The 17399-nt window shown below is 33.1% G+C and overlaps 1 protein-coding gene and 1 long non-coding RNA gene across 4 annotated transcripts; both read right to left on the bottom strand.

Moving 5' to 3' along the window:
• Positions 1-238: 238 nt before the first annotated feature.
• LOC120270109 lies at positions 239-5955 on the bottom strand. Of its 2 annotated transcripts, none has more exons than XM_039277131.1 (3): positions 1914-2776; positions 710-1834; positions 239-523 (listed from the first exon to the last, which is right to left on the bottom strand). In XM_039277131.1, the coding sequence occupies exons 2-3, from the start codon at positions 983-985 to the stop codon at positions 248-250; spliced, it is 552 nt and encodes a 183-aa protein (XP_039133065.1). In that variant the 5' UTR covers positions 986-1834; positions 1914-2776; the 3' UTR covers positions 239-247. The 2 variants fall into 2 exon arrangements, 1 of the variants encoding a protein (XP_039133065.1); XR_005539558.1 differs by lacking the exon at positions 239-523 and adding exons at positions 3829-3888; positions 5591-5955 and having other exon boundaries at positions 1008-2014.
• A 443-nt stretch (positions 5956-6398) lies between these two features.
• On the bottom strand, positions 6399-15431 carry LOC120270110. 2 transcript variants are annotated; one of them, XR_005539560.1, is made up of 5 exons: positions 15271-15431; positions 10659-10813; positions 10389-10545; positions 8896-8932; positions 6399-7537 (listed from the first exon to the last, which is right to left on the bottom strand). It is a non-coding gene; the product is annotated as an uncharacterized LOC120270110 (long non-coding RNA). The 2 variants fall into 2 exon arrangements; XR_005539559.1 differs by lacking the exon at positions 6399-7537 and having other exon boundaries at positions 8803-8932; positions 15271-15427.
• Between the last annotated feature and the right edge of the window lie 1968 nt (positions 15432-17399).

Raw genomic sequence — 17399 nt, 5'->3', positions numbered from 1 at the left:
AGAATACTTTAATTTTATATTTTTATAATAAAATTACACTCATTTATTGTTTTATTTTCTTAATAAATTAAATTTTTAGAAATATTTACATAACACATTAATAGATTTTATTTTTAAATGTTAATTTTTGTTGGTATGCTTATGATATATATATTGTAATTCTATTTATTGTCTAATGAGAATAATAATAAATTATTAAATATTGTAAAAAAAAATTAAACATTGTGACCCGATTGATCCGGCCGGGTCAACCGGTTCCCGTTTGAACCGCCCGAATCACTGGATTGACACCGGATTTTTTAATACCCGGTTCAATGGGATATATCCGGACCGACCACATGACCGATTCCCGATTTTTTCGGTTGAACCGGCCGGGCCAATCCGGGTCTGACAACCTTGATTTGTACAAAGTCATTCCCCGTGATATCTCGATCTCCAGTTGCGTTGTCATTGCAAAAAATTGTAATAAGTCATAATAGCGAGGGCATAATTTTCCCTTCAAATTGTTTGCATTTGGATTATCCTAAAAAAACCATGAAAAACAAAAGTTAATCAAAATTGATAAAAGTGTATCCATAATATAAAATAGTAACAATTTATATGACAAAAATAAATTACATTAATGAACATAAAATGAAAGTGAAAATGTTATCAATCCCATTATCAAACTCTAACATGGGAGAATAAATGCAATGAAATGAAATTTTACTTGAAGGTGCTTCTCCCAAACAAGAGGATCCGCTGTTATTTGTCCGTTCGCATCCAACCCAAACCCACTTGTCATAAACAACTCAGTGATCTCCTTGAACTCAATTTTGAGAGTCTTCATCCTAGCCCTCACATGAACAACTATAAGAACCACTTGGCAACGTTCAAGTACTTTGTTGACAACTTTTGTACACTCGTCAGCCTTAAATCCACTTTCTGTTCTTCTTGGCCCTACAAGCACCACCTCTAAAAGGGTATCTATAAGAGTTTGATCCATATCGTCTGACCAACGCACTTGCTTTTTTTTATTTCTACTTAGGAAAAAGCTGGAGTGATTTCCTCAACATCAAGTGCAGAGAAGCTTGAGACTGTAGCAGGTCTAGGAACTGTAAATGAGGCTTGATTGCCAAATCGTCGACTTCCCATTTTATGATTCACTTTAAAAATCAATGGCATAGCATAGCACGTGTCGTTCAAATGTGCAATTAAAAGTAATATAAGTGTGTAATATAAACTTATGACAAAAAATAGCATAAACATTTGAAATATGCAATTAAAAGTGCATAAATGCATAATATATAGTTATGCAATAAAGTAACATAAAATTAGGTGTCGAAATTTAAAACATAACATAGCAAATTTATTAATCGTAATAGATCACATTGTAACTACTAGCGTCAAAATTAGCCCACATAATATTGGACAGTGAATCTCTATGGTTGGTCCATGCTGCTTCAGATATCATTTTGAGATTTGCATTAACATGTGTCTTCAGGTACATCGACATACGAGGGTCTATTTCATTGTAGCTAATCTCGTCATCACTACAAAGATCATCTGAAGCATCAATACGCAAGAAGTTATGCAAGGCACAATATGCAAGAACGATCTTTGATTGTGTATCTATGTCATAAAGGGTTGATGCTTAAGATAGGCAAACCTCTTTTTCAACAAGCCGATAGTCCTCTCAACAACATTACGAAGAGATGAGTGTCGAAAGTTGAATAGTTATTTGTGATTCTCAGGAAGTACACCTTGAATGTCTCTATGATGATACCGTGTATCCCGATAGGGTGTAAGAAAACCAGGGAATAAGGGGAACCCCGCGTCACCAAGGTAGTATTTACTGATTGTTATAAGGACGACTTAACACAAATGGTGACAGAAACTTATTGTTAGGATAGATTAAAGGATGTATAGCATACCTAGAGGAACTGTCAACCTATCTCCTTGCCGTGAGATTGCACTCCTTAACAACCGGCCATCATGTGTTGATCCTTCCCAACCAGCAAGCACATAGGTAAACCTGATATCAAATGAACATGCCACCAAAACATTTTGAGAAATGACTTGTTTTCTATTCCGATACCTAGGTTGCTCCTCCTTAGGGACGTTACCAACAATGTGAGTACCGTCTATAGCACCCACAACGTCCTATTAAAGGTACAATTTATTTTTTTAATGATAAATATCTAGCCTAACAGAAATTATAAAAAAAAAAAAAATCTTATATGTATAAGCATCCAACCTAAAAGTAATGGAACCAATCTTGGATATTCTGCTTATCATTTGGGGAGTTTTGAGCTTTGGCATTTTTGACAAAATCTCTATAGAAGTTAAGACATGCATTTAACACTCTATGGAAATAGTAGCTAATAGTTTGGCCAAACCTAAAAAATGTAAAACTTCCAACTCTGTTGCGGTGGTCATGGCCAACTGTGTGCACAAATATAGCTACTTGCTCTTCAACACTCAAAAAATCGCCTACGAGCTATAACCCATAACCACGTAAGTGATTGCACAAACTATTGAATGCAACCATTTTCATCCTGAGTAGCTCGTGACAAATCATATCACTAGTGTTGAACATTCAATTCAATACTAACTCTCTCTCTCTCTCAACCAAGGTAGTCAGACCCGGCCTGGGTATTGACCTGATGAAGCTCGGGGGTCGGGGGTCGATGGGTTCAACCGGGTCAAACCGGAGTTGAACCGGAATCAATAATAAAATATTAAAAAATATATTTAATAATAATAATATATTTTTTTAATAATTAAAAACATAACTAATTAAATGTAATCTTTAAATTTAATTTTTAATTTTATATATTTTATTTGATTTTCTAAATATCTGAAATATAATTAAATTTAATATTTAAAATTTTAGTTTTAAAACTATACTAATTTCCTAACTATTTAAAATATTAATAAATAAATAAATAAATAAATAAATAAACCCTCATGCTTCTCTTGGAACTCAAGAAAGACATACACGTGATCCCCTCACTGACTCTCTCCACTTCGTCTCTTTCTCCACTTCGTCTCTTTCCCCTTGCTTCCGCTTCCTTCTACCTGAATCCATGGCCTTTTTTTTTAATCAGTTATGACCGGGTCTTTTATGACCCTGTTTATGACCGAGTTACCCTATTTATGACCGGGTCTTTTATGTCCGAGCCAAAGAGGTATGACCGAACCGGCTTTGTGGCCGATTCCCAGTTTTTCCGGTTGAACCGGCCGGGCCGGTCCGGGTTTGACAACATTGCTCTCAACTCTTCAATTCCTATGAGGAGCTCTATGGATAATTCTGTTATGATAGTGCTAACTCTCTCTGAACTCTCCAATTCCTATAAGGAGCTCTATGAATAATTATGTTATGATAGTGTTGCCTCATATGATTATAGATGGATAATGCTTAAATGACCATCATCCAAAACATTATCAAAAGTTGTCTTTCAATTGGTGCTCTCGCCATTCATTAACCTATGTAAATTGTTAAATAAAGATAAATAAATAGTCTCAATTAAATAATTTGGTACCCTAAATCTATGGCATGATCACAAATTATATGGTTATCAATAGGGAACTGCATTAGCTTTGCAGTTTGAGCATTGGCTTTAATGTTTAAAACAATAGTCTTAAATTGAAACTACTCACTAGAATGAACAATTCAATTTGTTGTTATGAATGATGATCTAAAAAACATGTTACATCTATCTTAACTGGTCAATAAGTATCAATTTGATGAAGAAAAGTCAGTAGTTGGCAATACGCAAGTGCATCTTTTTTTTCTCAGGCACAACAAAAATAAAAGTTAAAATTAAAATCATAAATTTTACTAACTTGGCTTTTGAGTTTTTGATTTGTCCAATGGATTGGTGCTATGCAACTCTGAGCAGCCTTCTGTTTCCGTAGAACTCATGTGAGAAGAATGTCATAAGTAGAGGATTCAAGAAGTTCAGTGCCTGAAGCTAATAAAATGTTCTTCCTAAAACTTGCAAATAAGACTGTTCCAAAAGTACTGTGTATTAAAAGACTAAAGAGAGGTGAAAAACACATACAATTACACAAGGATGTCTGCATACACACATGAAACTATTATCATAAAGAAACAGCGATCCTTGATGCAAATTTGAAGAATTATCAAGTTCAATCAAGCTTAAGGAATTACATAATAAGAATCAACGTAGTCCATCGCTTCGCAAAGTGGACAACAGCGGATGGAGCTTTAGTCATGGACAAAGCATTTAAAATCAAATCCAAATCCAAATCCAAAAATAGTAACAGAAATCATAGGGGCATCACAATATTATTGAAATCATGCCAAGACCATAAACACCAAGGAATCCAATGTTAAAAAAAAACAATAAACAGGTAATTCCCGATGTTGATTCTTCCGAACACACTTCACAGCTACAAAACCATAAAGCCACAAAGCAAGACATTTTTAAGAGAGAAGAACATGCTCAAGCCTCAAAGTTCGGAAGGATTAAATAAGCATAACATAGCCCCAGCCACATTTTACTTGGAAATTTTGTTCAAGTAAGGATTTCATGTAATCTCAGAAGGAATCACACATGTTTATCATAATTGTAGGTAGAAATAGCCTATTAGGATACTAAAACTTAATCTTTCACCCAAAAAACAAGGAAAAAAAAAGCCCATAATACTCTATATAATTGTCTCCACAAAACAAATAATCTATACAATAAATTTATATATGCTTATAATGACTAGAAATCAAAGTAAAATTTCAACACTTGAATCATTATGAATACACCAGGATCGTCATCATCTCCGCAGAACAAATAAGCAAAATGACTTCAACAGTTCCATCAGGTATAATATCCATCTAGTAGTCTCTTCTTTCTATGTGATTTTTCCACAAGGCTACAGAAAAGCTTCTTTTTTTTCAAATCATAAGTCTCTTATCAATACCACTGAACACTTTGATCTGGTGAAACTGGAGAATATCATTCCATGCATCCTTGGTAGGCCTTATCTTATTATCTTAGTTATTTTTTACTTTACATGGATCGAATGAATTGATTTATAGTTCCTTCTGAAATTTCCTACACCCTGAGCTCATGAAAAAAATTGATTCTCCAACAGTGCATATTATAGTCCAGTAACTCACAAAGATACCCACTCATTGTGCTGCCTATCCTACTGACCAATGATTCCTATTTCTTCAACAACAAGCATGATACTTACTTAACAGAGGCACGGACATACCAAAAACGAACCACGCGAAAGCACCTCAACCAAAATATGATGATCAAATGATTCAACTACCACCGCCTTAACAACACAACTAAATTTCATTCCCTAATCTTCCTAATAAACCTCAAAAATTTGAGAAAGACAAATTATAATACAACTAATCACCAGTACGCACCAACTCTGCATCAATCAAAACCCTCAAAATTAAAATGCGAGACAAGAATCAACGAATGAAGATAAGAAATAGCAAAAGCAACCACGCTCTTTGCCACAATCAAATCATCTCGATGGCATAATCTTGACAGTAAAGAAACACTTAATCAACGGAGAATCAAAAACATCCCATGAAACTAGGATAACAAGGGTTGCAATTAAGGAATACCTGCAAATCCTAGAAGCGGGAGCGATCGAGAGAAAAGAGAGCGGATCGGAATTGAGACCGAAAAGCAAGGGATGGTGGGGTTCTAGGGTTTCAAAACGAATTAGGGATTTGAGGAGGAATAGGAGAGAAATTGATTTGCCCCACACATTATTTTTTCACATAGCCCCTTACGTTTTTTCCGGAAAAAATTTTCCCAGGGTGGAAACAAAAAAAAATTTCTACTAATTTGAGGAAAAAATATAGTCACGTGATAGAATTTGTGGAAAATTTTGGCAAACAAAACAGTCTATTTAGCTGGAAAATGACCCGTGGAAAATTTTTCCAGGGAAAAAAATAGCAATCAAACATAGACTTATTGTTTATTGTTTTCCATACATACATGCATATATATATATATATAATATATAATTTTTTTATTGTTTGTATGTTATATCATTAGTTATTATTTTATTAAATTTATCTAATAATAATAGTGTTTTGTTATTTTTTTCAATTTTGTTATTTTTTCTTTTTGTTAATTCTTTGTTATAGTCACATATATTGGTTCAACACTTGTTACATTTGTTGGCATTGACATGAAAAGATCTTAATTAACCTATACATACATTATTGTGATTGAATTTTTCTTTCCAGATAGTCTCCAACTATGGTGAGAAAACATTACATAATTTAGAATGAGAAAAGATCACACAAAACATATCCAAAACAAAAGTGCCATTAAATTAAAAAAAAAATTAATAGGCAACTAAAATGCTCTTTTATTAAAAATTAGAGGAAAAAATCTTCTTGTTATTTTATCAGTGACATTTTAAGATGGATGACAAGTGGCTATGGTTTGTTAGTTTCATTTTTTATTTTTATTTTAATTGATATATTGATTTAAAATTAAAAAAAAATCTAAAAAACACAATGCAAAGCTAGAACTAATAATTCAGCTTCTGGGGAAAAAATCATATTTGATTATATTTAAAATTTATGATATCCTACACCTAATTTGTGTCATAATCTTTCATGACTAACTCAAAATCTTTTCTTTTGATTTTCCTTCGCTTTTTCTTCTTTATTTTTCTTTATTTTTTTTTCCTCTTCAAGATGAGATCACATGCTCCCAATGTTTGCCCTAAAAATTTTAATTACTTCAATACCAACTCATCATTAATCAAAATTTAAAGTATCTAACATAAGAGTTGAGTCATACACAATGACATGAAAGCTATAATATTTTCTAAAACCAAGTTAATTTAATGGTTAGCTTCTTCTTCAAAGTTATAATAATGATGCGAAGGTTTATACTTCTGTAAATGGTTTATTGGTTGATTGAAAGGAAAAGCTTTGTGTTTGTCTTCTTAGGTAGTGTAAGGGTGAGATTGTTATATACTAACTTAATTAGGCTTGGCTTTATGATGGTTCTTCTTCTTCGATCTTCTTCTTGAAATGTTCTTCAAAGTATAATAATGACGCAAAGGTTTATTATACATCTGTGAAGTGGTTTGTTGGTTGATTGAAATTAAGGTGAAGCTTTATGTTTGTCTTTTTAAGTATAAGGGTGATTAGATTGTTATTTATGGACTTAAGACTTGGCTTTATGATGGTTATGCTTCTTCTTCTTCTTCTAAGAAGATCAAGATGGTGACTACTGCTTGAGCTATTTCATGTTCATGCAAAACATATAAGTGTTTGACTTAAGTGTTTTATTCTTTTTTGTTTATTGGAGAAATTTAGTAAACATTAAACATGTAGCTGGTTTTACATATCTATTAATTATATTTTTTCCTTAACATATTACCACCCTAGGTGTGTGCAATAGCTTGTCCTATTTGCTAATAAAAAATATTAAAATCCACTCCAAATCAAGGTGTCCATACATTCTTAATCTCCATAAAAGCAGGGTACCATCTTAAAGCCTGTATATCACATCCATACCTAAATCACTTCAAGTCCCCTTTGCTATTCCGTGAAACCACAAAACAAAATCAGACCAAAAAAACTGGTTAGGCTACATTACAAGAAGCAAATAAGACAACAAACTAACAATAGCCATAAAAACAAGCAGGTACACTGGTGTTTATTGGTTCATAAAAAATAACCCCTGAGATACTCAACCCATCAATTTACATAAAGCTTAATTTTACGAAAAGATGTTTAATGCATGCTTGGCTTTGTGTGTTCGAACCGCATTGGTATATATACACATATATAAACCACTAGTCAACAAAAGTATAGTCTGAACATCAAAAACCTCAAATCTCAGATAATTTCAGCTTATACCTCATATCAGCATAAATGAACACTGGAACCTTAAAAACAAGCCTTGCCAAGAAAAGATTTACAGGCCACAATCTTGTAACTTATAAGGTGCTACCTATCTTGAACAGCTATCAAGAAAATACAATGTTGCTTTTCTAGAATGTACTAACTCATGTCAATCTAAATTGTACAGAAATATGGATCAGAATCACAATTAGTATAGTGGAATTCACAAGACGTTGAATTGCCTATCTTTCTCTTCAAGAAAATACAGGGGGAGAGAACCATTCCTAATCACTAATCAAGAGAGTGAAACCTAGACTGAGACCACTCTGAACTCTGAGAATGAAATGAGACATAGTCCAAGAAAAGTGTCCGTATAATTTAAATAAAAAAATTATCTAAACCCAAATAAATCACAAAATCATCACTTGTTATAAGAACAGAATTTCAATACTAACAAATATAAAATTTAAACATAAGACCTTAATAAAATTAAGAAAAATAAAAACTTAATGGGGTAATATATATATATATATAGATGTCTAATGTAGTTAAATCCCCTAAATTGAACAATACTAGAATTGGAGTATTCAAAAAATAATACAAACTTAATGCTTTTAGGTATTTTCTAAACAAGCTGAAAAAGAACTATTTTGTTAAAACCAAATTTTAAAATCAACTCAATAAACAATTTTTTAATATTTTTTTTTTATTTTTAAAGTGGCACAAGAAAATAAGTAGGTGGTAATAAATAAGGCCAAAGTTCTATATGAAATGAAAATGAATAAATCCCAAATCTGATATGTTTATAAGTCTCATAACAAAAGAAATATTAAACAGAAAATGTGAAGATAAATTTAGTCAATCATGGACCAACATTGCAAATATTTGAACTAATTTAAAATGTAGCAAAATAGGCCAATCACAGTGAATCCTCTATAATGTGCAAAGCAAAAAGCATATGAATCTTAAATTGGAACCATTCATTTTCTTGATGTAACTTTAATGTAACAATAGATTCAATGTGAATAGCTCAATGAAAAATAAATACTTACAATAAGATGATCTTGTGAAAACTCCGGTGGGGATTTCCTATCACAATTTAGAAACAAATGGTCGTTAGAAAACAACAGCTAAGCCAATAGCCAATCAAGATAAAACCATCATTAGCTTGGGTAAAAACTATAGACCTCCAAATAAATGACAATATCAACTTCATACATAGATGTACATTTCGAAGTCCCTAAGATGGCTAAAAAATTTCTTCCCAAGGTAAAAAATTCAAAAAGGTCAATTTTCGAAACATCTCAATATCATGAAAGAACAGTTACTCTCTGTAGTGCACAACCACACTATCATGTAACTAGCATTCAAGAATAACACATACCAAGGATTTTTCTGTAGCATATAAAAGCAGAAATACTACCTCAGATCTTTTCTTCATTTACATACTGGATTAATAGGTTTTTTTTTTTCCTTTTTTACAAAAATAGAACTACAACTATGAAGTTCAACAAATTTATTCAAGACATTCCAAAAAAATAATAATAATAAATATTTTGCTGAATAGAGGTAGTGTGACAAATATAAGTATTTGCAAATAATCATGGCATGTAACTGAATAATGATGAATTCGTGCTTCAATGGAACTACGATTAATAATCTGAATGGTTAAGCATGATTACTGAAAGAGAAGAAAGATCATACAAAAGTAAATATCTCATTAAATGTATCCTTCAGTGTATTTCTAAGCAAAATATGCTCTGCTTCAATCATGCTGGATGCGCCTCATTGCATCTAGCCAGAGATTAGAATTAGTTTATAAGGAAATATTAGTCAAAAAGGGCAATGTAATATACCATAAATTAAAGCATTCATTAGCAATTAGTTGCAGGACACAAATACATAAAACCATGGAAATGTGGTAAAGAGCACACAAACTGGCTAAAATGCTTCGACTTATCCTAGAATATTCTGATAAATGTAGATGATAGACTTAAAACGCAAGCATGCATGCAACATCATGATCATTGCCTAATAAACGGGTTTATCTACAAATATGATTGACCTGATAAATGAGGTCATCTACAATCACCCAAAAAACATGAATGGAACTAAGATTCGTGATCATGGGAAACATGCACACACATGCATGCGCGCACGCACAAACTACTCATGATCACTGTAACGGGGTTATCTACAATTATTCAATATATATATATATATATATGGGGGAACAAAACAAAGGTTCAGGATCAAGGAAAACGGTCATGCACATGACAAACAATATTCATGTTCCATGTGCAAATAAATGGTGGGTTATTATTATTCACAATTTCTCAAAACAAGTAGAAATGAAACGAAGAATCATGATGGAATGCATTAAAAATGAAGGGAGAAAGCCCCAGTAATATATCAAGCAACATAGACCAGCATTAGCTAATTAAAAGACAAAAAGAACAAACTACATAGCAGGGTAGTGGGAAGTTCTCAACTCTTGATTCTTGAGTCAATATACCACATAATTTAACAAGATAAAATCACAAACATGTACACTGCTGTTGACCGGACGGCGACAAAAGCATGCAGACTGTGTTGTTATCTCATTTAAGACAAAGCTAACCGCCTCCTCGCCCTATGAGTATCCAATGCACCGTCACCAAATCAAGAACCAAGTCTATGCAATTCCATGAGAATAAAAGAAGCTGCAAAAACATAGATAAATACATTAAGGAAGGTGTAAACTGTTCACCCTCGAAGAAGGCATCCCAGACCAAGTCTAGGGGAGTCGATTATGCTCTATGAAAAAAATACATACCTGATGCAAAACTGCAAAACCATTGGATCAAAACCAAACTCTCGATGAAGAAGCTCAGCAAGAGCATCGCCAAAGATTTTCCTCAACACTCACAAGAACTCCTCCCCTTCATGTCTCCTTCCCACTCTCAATCAAACCTAAAACCACTCATTCTCCTAAAGAATTAACACAGATCTTTAAGTAACATTCAAAAATGAAAACCCAAAATAAAATTAAAAACAAATAAATAAAAAGGAAATCCGATCATTTCAAGGAAGCCAAACATAAATCCGGGAATCAAAGAAATGAGTTCAAGAAGAAAACCCTTAGGTGGCGTTTGGTTCTTTGTAATGTGAAAACATTACCGGGAATCTGATGGTAATGTGTTCAGATTACCATGTTTAGTTACTGTAGCAGTGGTAATGTTGATGGTGATGTGAGATTACCAACAGTGAAATATTACCAAAAAAGATGGTAATGTGATTACCACAAAAATAGATGTCCATCCAGATTACCAAGTTTGTGGTAATGTGTAATGTTTTTTTTTCAAATTATGCCCACTCATTTAATCTAATTCTTATTACATTCCCTAGTTTTTATTTTCCCTTATTATTTTTTATATTATAATTTAATTATTTATTTATCTAAAAACTTTAAATTAAGTTTTTTGAATTTTTATATGTAGGGGTATTGGTAAATACAAAGATATTTTAAAAAATTGTAAAAAAAATATTTTCTGATATTATAATTTAATTATTTATTAATTTAAATATTTTAAATAAAGTTTTTCAAATTTTTATATGTAGGGGTATTTTAGTAATTACATAGGTATTTTAAAAAATTGTAAAAAATAATTTTTAATATTATAGTTTAATTATTTATTTATCTAAATACATTAAATTATATTTTTCAAAATTTTAGACGTAGGGGTATCTTGGTAAATACAAAGGTATTTTAAAAAATTATGAAAAAACAAATTTTGACATTATAATTTAATTATTTATTTATCTAAATACTTTAAATTAAGCTTTTCAAATTTTTATATCTAGGGGTATTCTGGTAAATACAAAGGTATTTTTAAAAATTGTAAAAAAATAATTGTTGATATTATAATTTAATTATTTATCTAAATAATTTAAATTATATTTTTCAAAATTTATACGTAGGGTTATTTTTGGTAAATAAAAAGGTATTTTAAAAATTGTGAAAAAAATAATTTCTAATATTATAATTTAATTATTTATTTATCTAAATATTGTAAATTATATTTTTCAAAATTTTATATGAGGCGATTACCATGACTAACCAAACATGGTAATGAAAGATTACCAGTAATATAAATTCTCAACCAAACATGGTAATCTCACATTACCACAACATTCCTGGATATATAACATTCCCGATCACATTACCACGGTAATCTCATTACCATGGTAATATATAATTACTGTGAACTAAACGCCCCTTTAAAACCAAGAGCATCATAGTGTTAAGATTTGATTGCAGGTATGTGCAATAGAAGCGCCGGTAGCAGCAGCTGGCAAAGGTCATTAAGTATGGAGTGCATGGCCTTAGTCTTGTACAAGCTAGGAGAGCTTGTGTTATCTTACTTGGCATTAATGTTTTGGTGTATTGTTTGCTTTATTATGTTAGCCTTTGAATAGGGGGAGAGCATTAATGCTTAGAGAATCTCTCTACTCCATAACCAGCCAATAGGCAGATGATTCGAGTATGCGAACTTGTTGAATGGTTACTTTTTGAATATATAACGTGAGATGAGTTGGTTGATTCAACTTTACAAGATCATCTCCACTACTTTGTTCCTTTGACTAAGAACCAAAAAAAAAACCCTAAGCTTCTTTGTATCTCTTTACTGAAAATCCAATTCCGGTGTTGATTTGTTCCCTTGAGCCTCATCATTCTGGTATCAGAGCTATGGTTGTCATGGTAACAAGCACTCCTGTAAGTTTGTCCCAACCTTGTGTTCCTATCTGCATAGGTAAGGACTATAGACAGTGGCCTTTGAGAACGAAAACGGTATTTCATTCTCAAGAGCTGTGGGAGCTCGTTGAGAAAGGGGTAGATGAAAGTGGAGATGAAGCGATGCAGAGGGAGAACAAGAAAAGAGATGAAAAGGCTTAGTGCCTTATCCAGCAGGCAGTGGATGGGCCCATACTCGACTGGATAACCAAAGTTAAAACTGCACATGATGCGTGGGAAATTGTGAAGAACTAGTACAAAGGTTCATCGAAGATGACCGTGAGAAAACAATCCCTCACACAAGGCTTTGAAGCACTTCAGATGCAAGATACAAAAACCTTCAGAGTTGCTTCTCTCGAGCGGGTGCAATTGTGAGCCAGATTCAGGGTCTCCGTCAGAGCTTACCGGAGGCGTCGAGGTTGTGTCGAAGGTTCCAAGGAGTTTGGCGCCCAAGTTTGATTAAGTGGTTGCTGCTTTAAAGGAATCAAAAGATATATCCAAACTCACACTCGATGAACTTGGTGGGTCACTACAAGCCCATGAAGTCAGGGTGAACAAAATTGCAAAGAAGTACGCAAAGAAGGCGTTACATGTGAAGAATGACTCAGCAAGCTCAACTTCAGGTGAAAAGGGATGTTGAAGCTCAAACTTCAACAGTACTTGGAGTCATGGTCGAGGTCGGGGAAGACATCATCCACGTGGAAGAGGAAGAAGTATATAAGGCCGTGGACGAAGTCTTGAACATAGAAGCAATGTATAATGTTTTCAGTGTAAGAAGTTCAGCCATGTAAAAGAAGACTGCTGGGCAAGAGAAAAGAATTCAGAGAAGGGTGTCAATCTAGTAGCTGAGGAACGAAAGTCAAACAACATCTTCATAGCAGGTGGTCTCTGAAGAAGAATCGAAAGCAAATTGGTTGGTGGACAACAGATGCTCGAATCACATAACAGGTGACAAGAGTCTATTCAATAGCTTGGATGAATCTTTTAAAATCAGTGTTCGACTGAGGAACAACAAAGAGATGGAGGTGCAAGGGGTGGCCACAGTGTTGGTGCATACACAAGATGGTGATACTAAACAACTGCGAGATGTAGAGTTTGTGCCAGGATTAGCCCTCGATCTTTTGAGTGTTGGTCAGTTACTCACGAAGGGATACTCGGTTGTGTTCAAAGGAGACAACTGTATTATCATTGATGATTAGACGAGAACTCAGATCATCTCAATTCCTAGAACAAGGAACAATATGTTTCCATTGGACTTGTCAACTATGGAAAAGATAAATGCAATAATGAAATCTAAAGATAAAGCAGAGTTATAGCATCTGCGTTTTGGCCATTTAAATTACAAAAGTTTAAGGACTCTAACACTGAAGAAGATAGCATTTAGTGTCCCTGTTTTGAAGCCTGGACCACAATGTGAAGATTATGTTGTCTTTAAACAATCTAGAAACTCCTTTCCTTCAAGAGTGTCACAGAGAGCCACTGCATGCCTTCAGTTAATACACACTAACATCTGCGGGCCTATGAGTGAAAACTCTTTAGGAGGAAACAGGTATTTTCTCTTATTCATTGATAACTTTAGCAAGATGACGTGGGTTTACACTCTCAGGAACAAGTCTAAGGCATTCGAAATGTTTCGAAAGTTTCATGCACTCGTGGAGAAGCAAACATGGAAAAAGCTTACAGAGCTGAGAAATGATCGTGGTGGGAAATTCAGACATTCTGAATTCTTGAAGTATTGCGAGGATCTCAGCATTAAGAGGGAGTTCACTGCGCCCTACACACCACAACAAAACGGTGCAGTTGAGCGCAACAACCGGATCGTGGTGGAGATGGGGCGCAGTTTACTCAAAAGTAGAGATCCTCCAATTCGTTTCTGGGGAGAAGCTGTATCAACGGCTATCTATATGATCAATAGAGCTCCAACACAAGCTATGCATAATCGAACACCCAATAAGGTTTGGCATGGAGTGAAGTCCACTGTAAGCCACCTCAAGGTTTTCGGGTGCACTGCGTTTGTTCTCATTCCTTCACAAAAACACCACAAGATGGATGAAAAATTAGATAAGTGTGTGTTTATTGGCTATAGTGCGGAGGCCAAGGCTTACAAGCTCTACAACCTGATCACCAACAAAGTAATAACTAGTAGAATTACATAGGAATTTGTAGTAATGGGTGTTTGGGCATTGTTTTCATAGGGTAAAATTACGATGTAAACATAGGATTCCATAAGAATATTTTAAAGTAGTGAGACCAAAATATTTTGGTGTTCCTTTGCTTTTTGGGCTGGGGTTGGGAGCTGCGACCTTGCGCTTGGGCCATTGGAGAAAGGATAAGAGTAGGGCATTTAGGGTGGCCGGCACACCTCCGATCCGGTGACGACGCCTCCGGCCCGGTCACCACGCTATGCTTTTTTCTCCACGCATTTAGGCTGGCTGGTACGCTTCTTTCTCCAACGATTGGATTCTTTCTTGTTTTTCAATTTGTGTTTGAGAATTGATTCTTTGTTTTTCATTCAATTCATTGGTGGAAAAGCAAAGAAATCTTGATTCAGTTCTTTGAAAATCATCGAGTTGAAAAATAGAATTTTTTGGAGTTTTGATTTGTAATTCTGCTTTTCAAGCAATGAATTTAGGTTTAGTGGCATTATGCTCACCACTGGCTATCTCAGGCTTCAAATCTTGTTATTGTGATTGTTGACGCCCTAGTGGTTAGTGGGTTTTAAGTTTTGGAAGGCATTGTTGTCGCAAGCCGTGAGTTTGTTTAAGCTTGCCCTACGGTTTTGATAAGGACGATTGGTCTGGCAAGCTTGTAGTCGATGAGTCTTGATGGCATGATCCCTAAGGAGCAATCAGACAATACTGTTGATCAGAAGAAGAGTGGCACTCTATTCTTACAGAAATATATGAATGCATAATTTTCAGATTAATAGGTCTTTATTAGTCTAGTTCTTCAATGGATTTCCATTCCAATGTTGGAACTGATAACCATATGTTATTTGAAAAGCTGAATTCAGTCTTTCATTAAACCCAGAATTCTTAATAACGATCAAGATGAGATGCATTTCTGTTAGAAATAAATGTTCTGTCTGCTAAACAGATAAAGTTCATTTGCCAAAACCTGTTTTCTCTAATGTAATTTGAGAGTATCTGTTGATGGCTTTAAAGTGAACTTTCTTATTGTTTGTGTACGTAATCAATATATTGAACGTCAACAAATCTTATCCATTTTCCAATGATTCTATGAAGTTTGATTTTAGCTAGAATAATCTGATAAGACACAACAGTGAAGCACTATGACTCCTCTTTCTTGTTGTGTATTGCTTTATGATCATAAGAAGATAAATTTTTATTTGTTGTATGGATTTTTTTAATATGACAATGAGGGAACAATTCAATGATGTTTCAATTGAGTTATGCATTAATGGAATGCCTCAATTACCTACTTTTTTGTTTGCTTCTGTTTTATTAGCAACTAGACTATCCTAGTTAATTAATTGAAATGATTATAGGTGTATGTATGTACAATATTAGTCCATTAATTAAATAAATCCTCAACTTAAACAAGGTTGTCAGACCTGGACCGACCCAGCCGGTTCAACCGGAAAAACCCGGGTATACCCCATAGACCCGGGTATTAAAAAACCCGGTGTTAACTCGGTGACCAGGGCGGTTCAACCGGGAACCGGTTGACCCGGCCGGATCAATTGGGTCACAATGTTTAATTTTTTTTTACAATATTTAATAATTTATTATTATTTGCTCATTAGAAACCACAATCTTGTATATTTATCAATATTAATTTATAATTTATAATCAAAAAATAGAATTACAATATATATATATCATAAACATACCAACAAAAATTAACATTTAAAAATAAAATATATTAATGTGTTATGTAAATACTTTCTAAAAATTTAATTTATTAAAAAAATAAAACAATAAATGAGTGTAATTTTTATTATAAAAAAATAAAAATTAAAAGTATTCTAATTAAATAAAAAAATATAAGAAAAATTTAAAAACAAAAATAAAAAAACTCAATTGATATATAAGAATTAGTGAATTAAATTTTTTATTTATTTTAACAAAATCAACCAATAAACAAATAAATAAATAACACCGAGAGAAGTTCGATAATTATTAATATATTAAATTTATAAATATTTTAAAAATATAAAAAATAAATGACATAATTACAAAACTCTACTGTATATAAGGTTATTTATTAATTTAAATATCAAATTTGTGTAGGTTTTTATAATATAATTATGGGATTAATATTATATTTGCTCATTATTAATTATTATAATATTTTTTATATTTAATTATTGACCCCGGTTCGACCCGGTTGAACCCATTGACCCCCGACCCTTGAGCTTAGCCGGGTCATTGCCCGGGCCAGGTCTGACAACCTTGCTTAAAACTGAAGAGTGGTCATTTCAGTTTTTATTTTTAATTATATAAATAATTTATTCATATATGTAAAAATAAATCATTTGATAATAATTCATAACATGATAAATATATATGGTTCTTCAGCTTTTTACCCCTTGAGATTTTTGGCCTCTTTTTTTTTCCACCATTTATATTCTCTGTGTTCAAATGACTCTGATATTTGTCCACAACGAAAACAACCAAAAAAAAGACAGGCTTTTGTTTTCCCAAAGCTCTAGCCCTCACACTCTCTTCACTCCCCATTCAAAATCCTTTATCATTTCACTCATCTTTTTAATTAATATGCTGTTATTTTAATTCATTGAAACTAATGCACAACCGCCAT

The sequence above is a fragment of the Dioscorea cayenensis genome, chromosome 10 (genome assembly GCF_009730915.1).
Source record: "Dioscorea cayenensis subsp. rotundata cultivar TDr96_F1 chromosome 10, TDr96_F1_v2_PseudoChromosome.rev07_lg8_w22 25.fasta, whole genome shotgun sequence".
NCBI lineage: Eukaryota > Viridiplantae > Streptophyta > Magnoliopsida > Dioscoreales > Dioscoreaceae > Dioscorea > Dioscorea cayenensis.
The sequence above is the reverse complement of the archived record's forward strand: the minus strand, read 5'-3'. Positions and strand labels throughout refer to the sequence as shown.

Coding starts and splice junctions, on each gene's coding strand:
- LOC120270109 (XM_039277131.1), bottom strand. CDS start 985: ATGGATCAAACTCTTATAGATACCCTTTTAGAGGTGGTGCTTGTAGGG. Junction 524..709: donor TTTGGGAGAAGCACCTTCAA/GTAAAATTTCAT, acceptor TGGTTTTTTTAG/GATAATCCAAATGCAAACAA.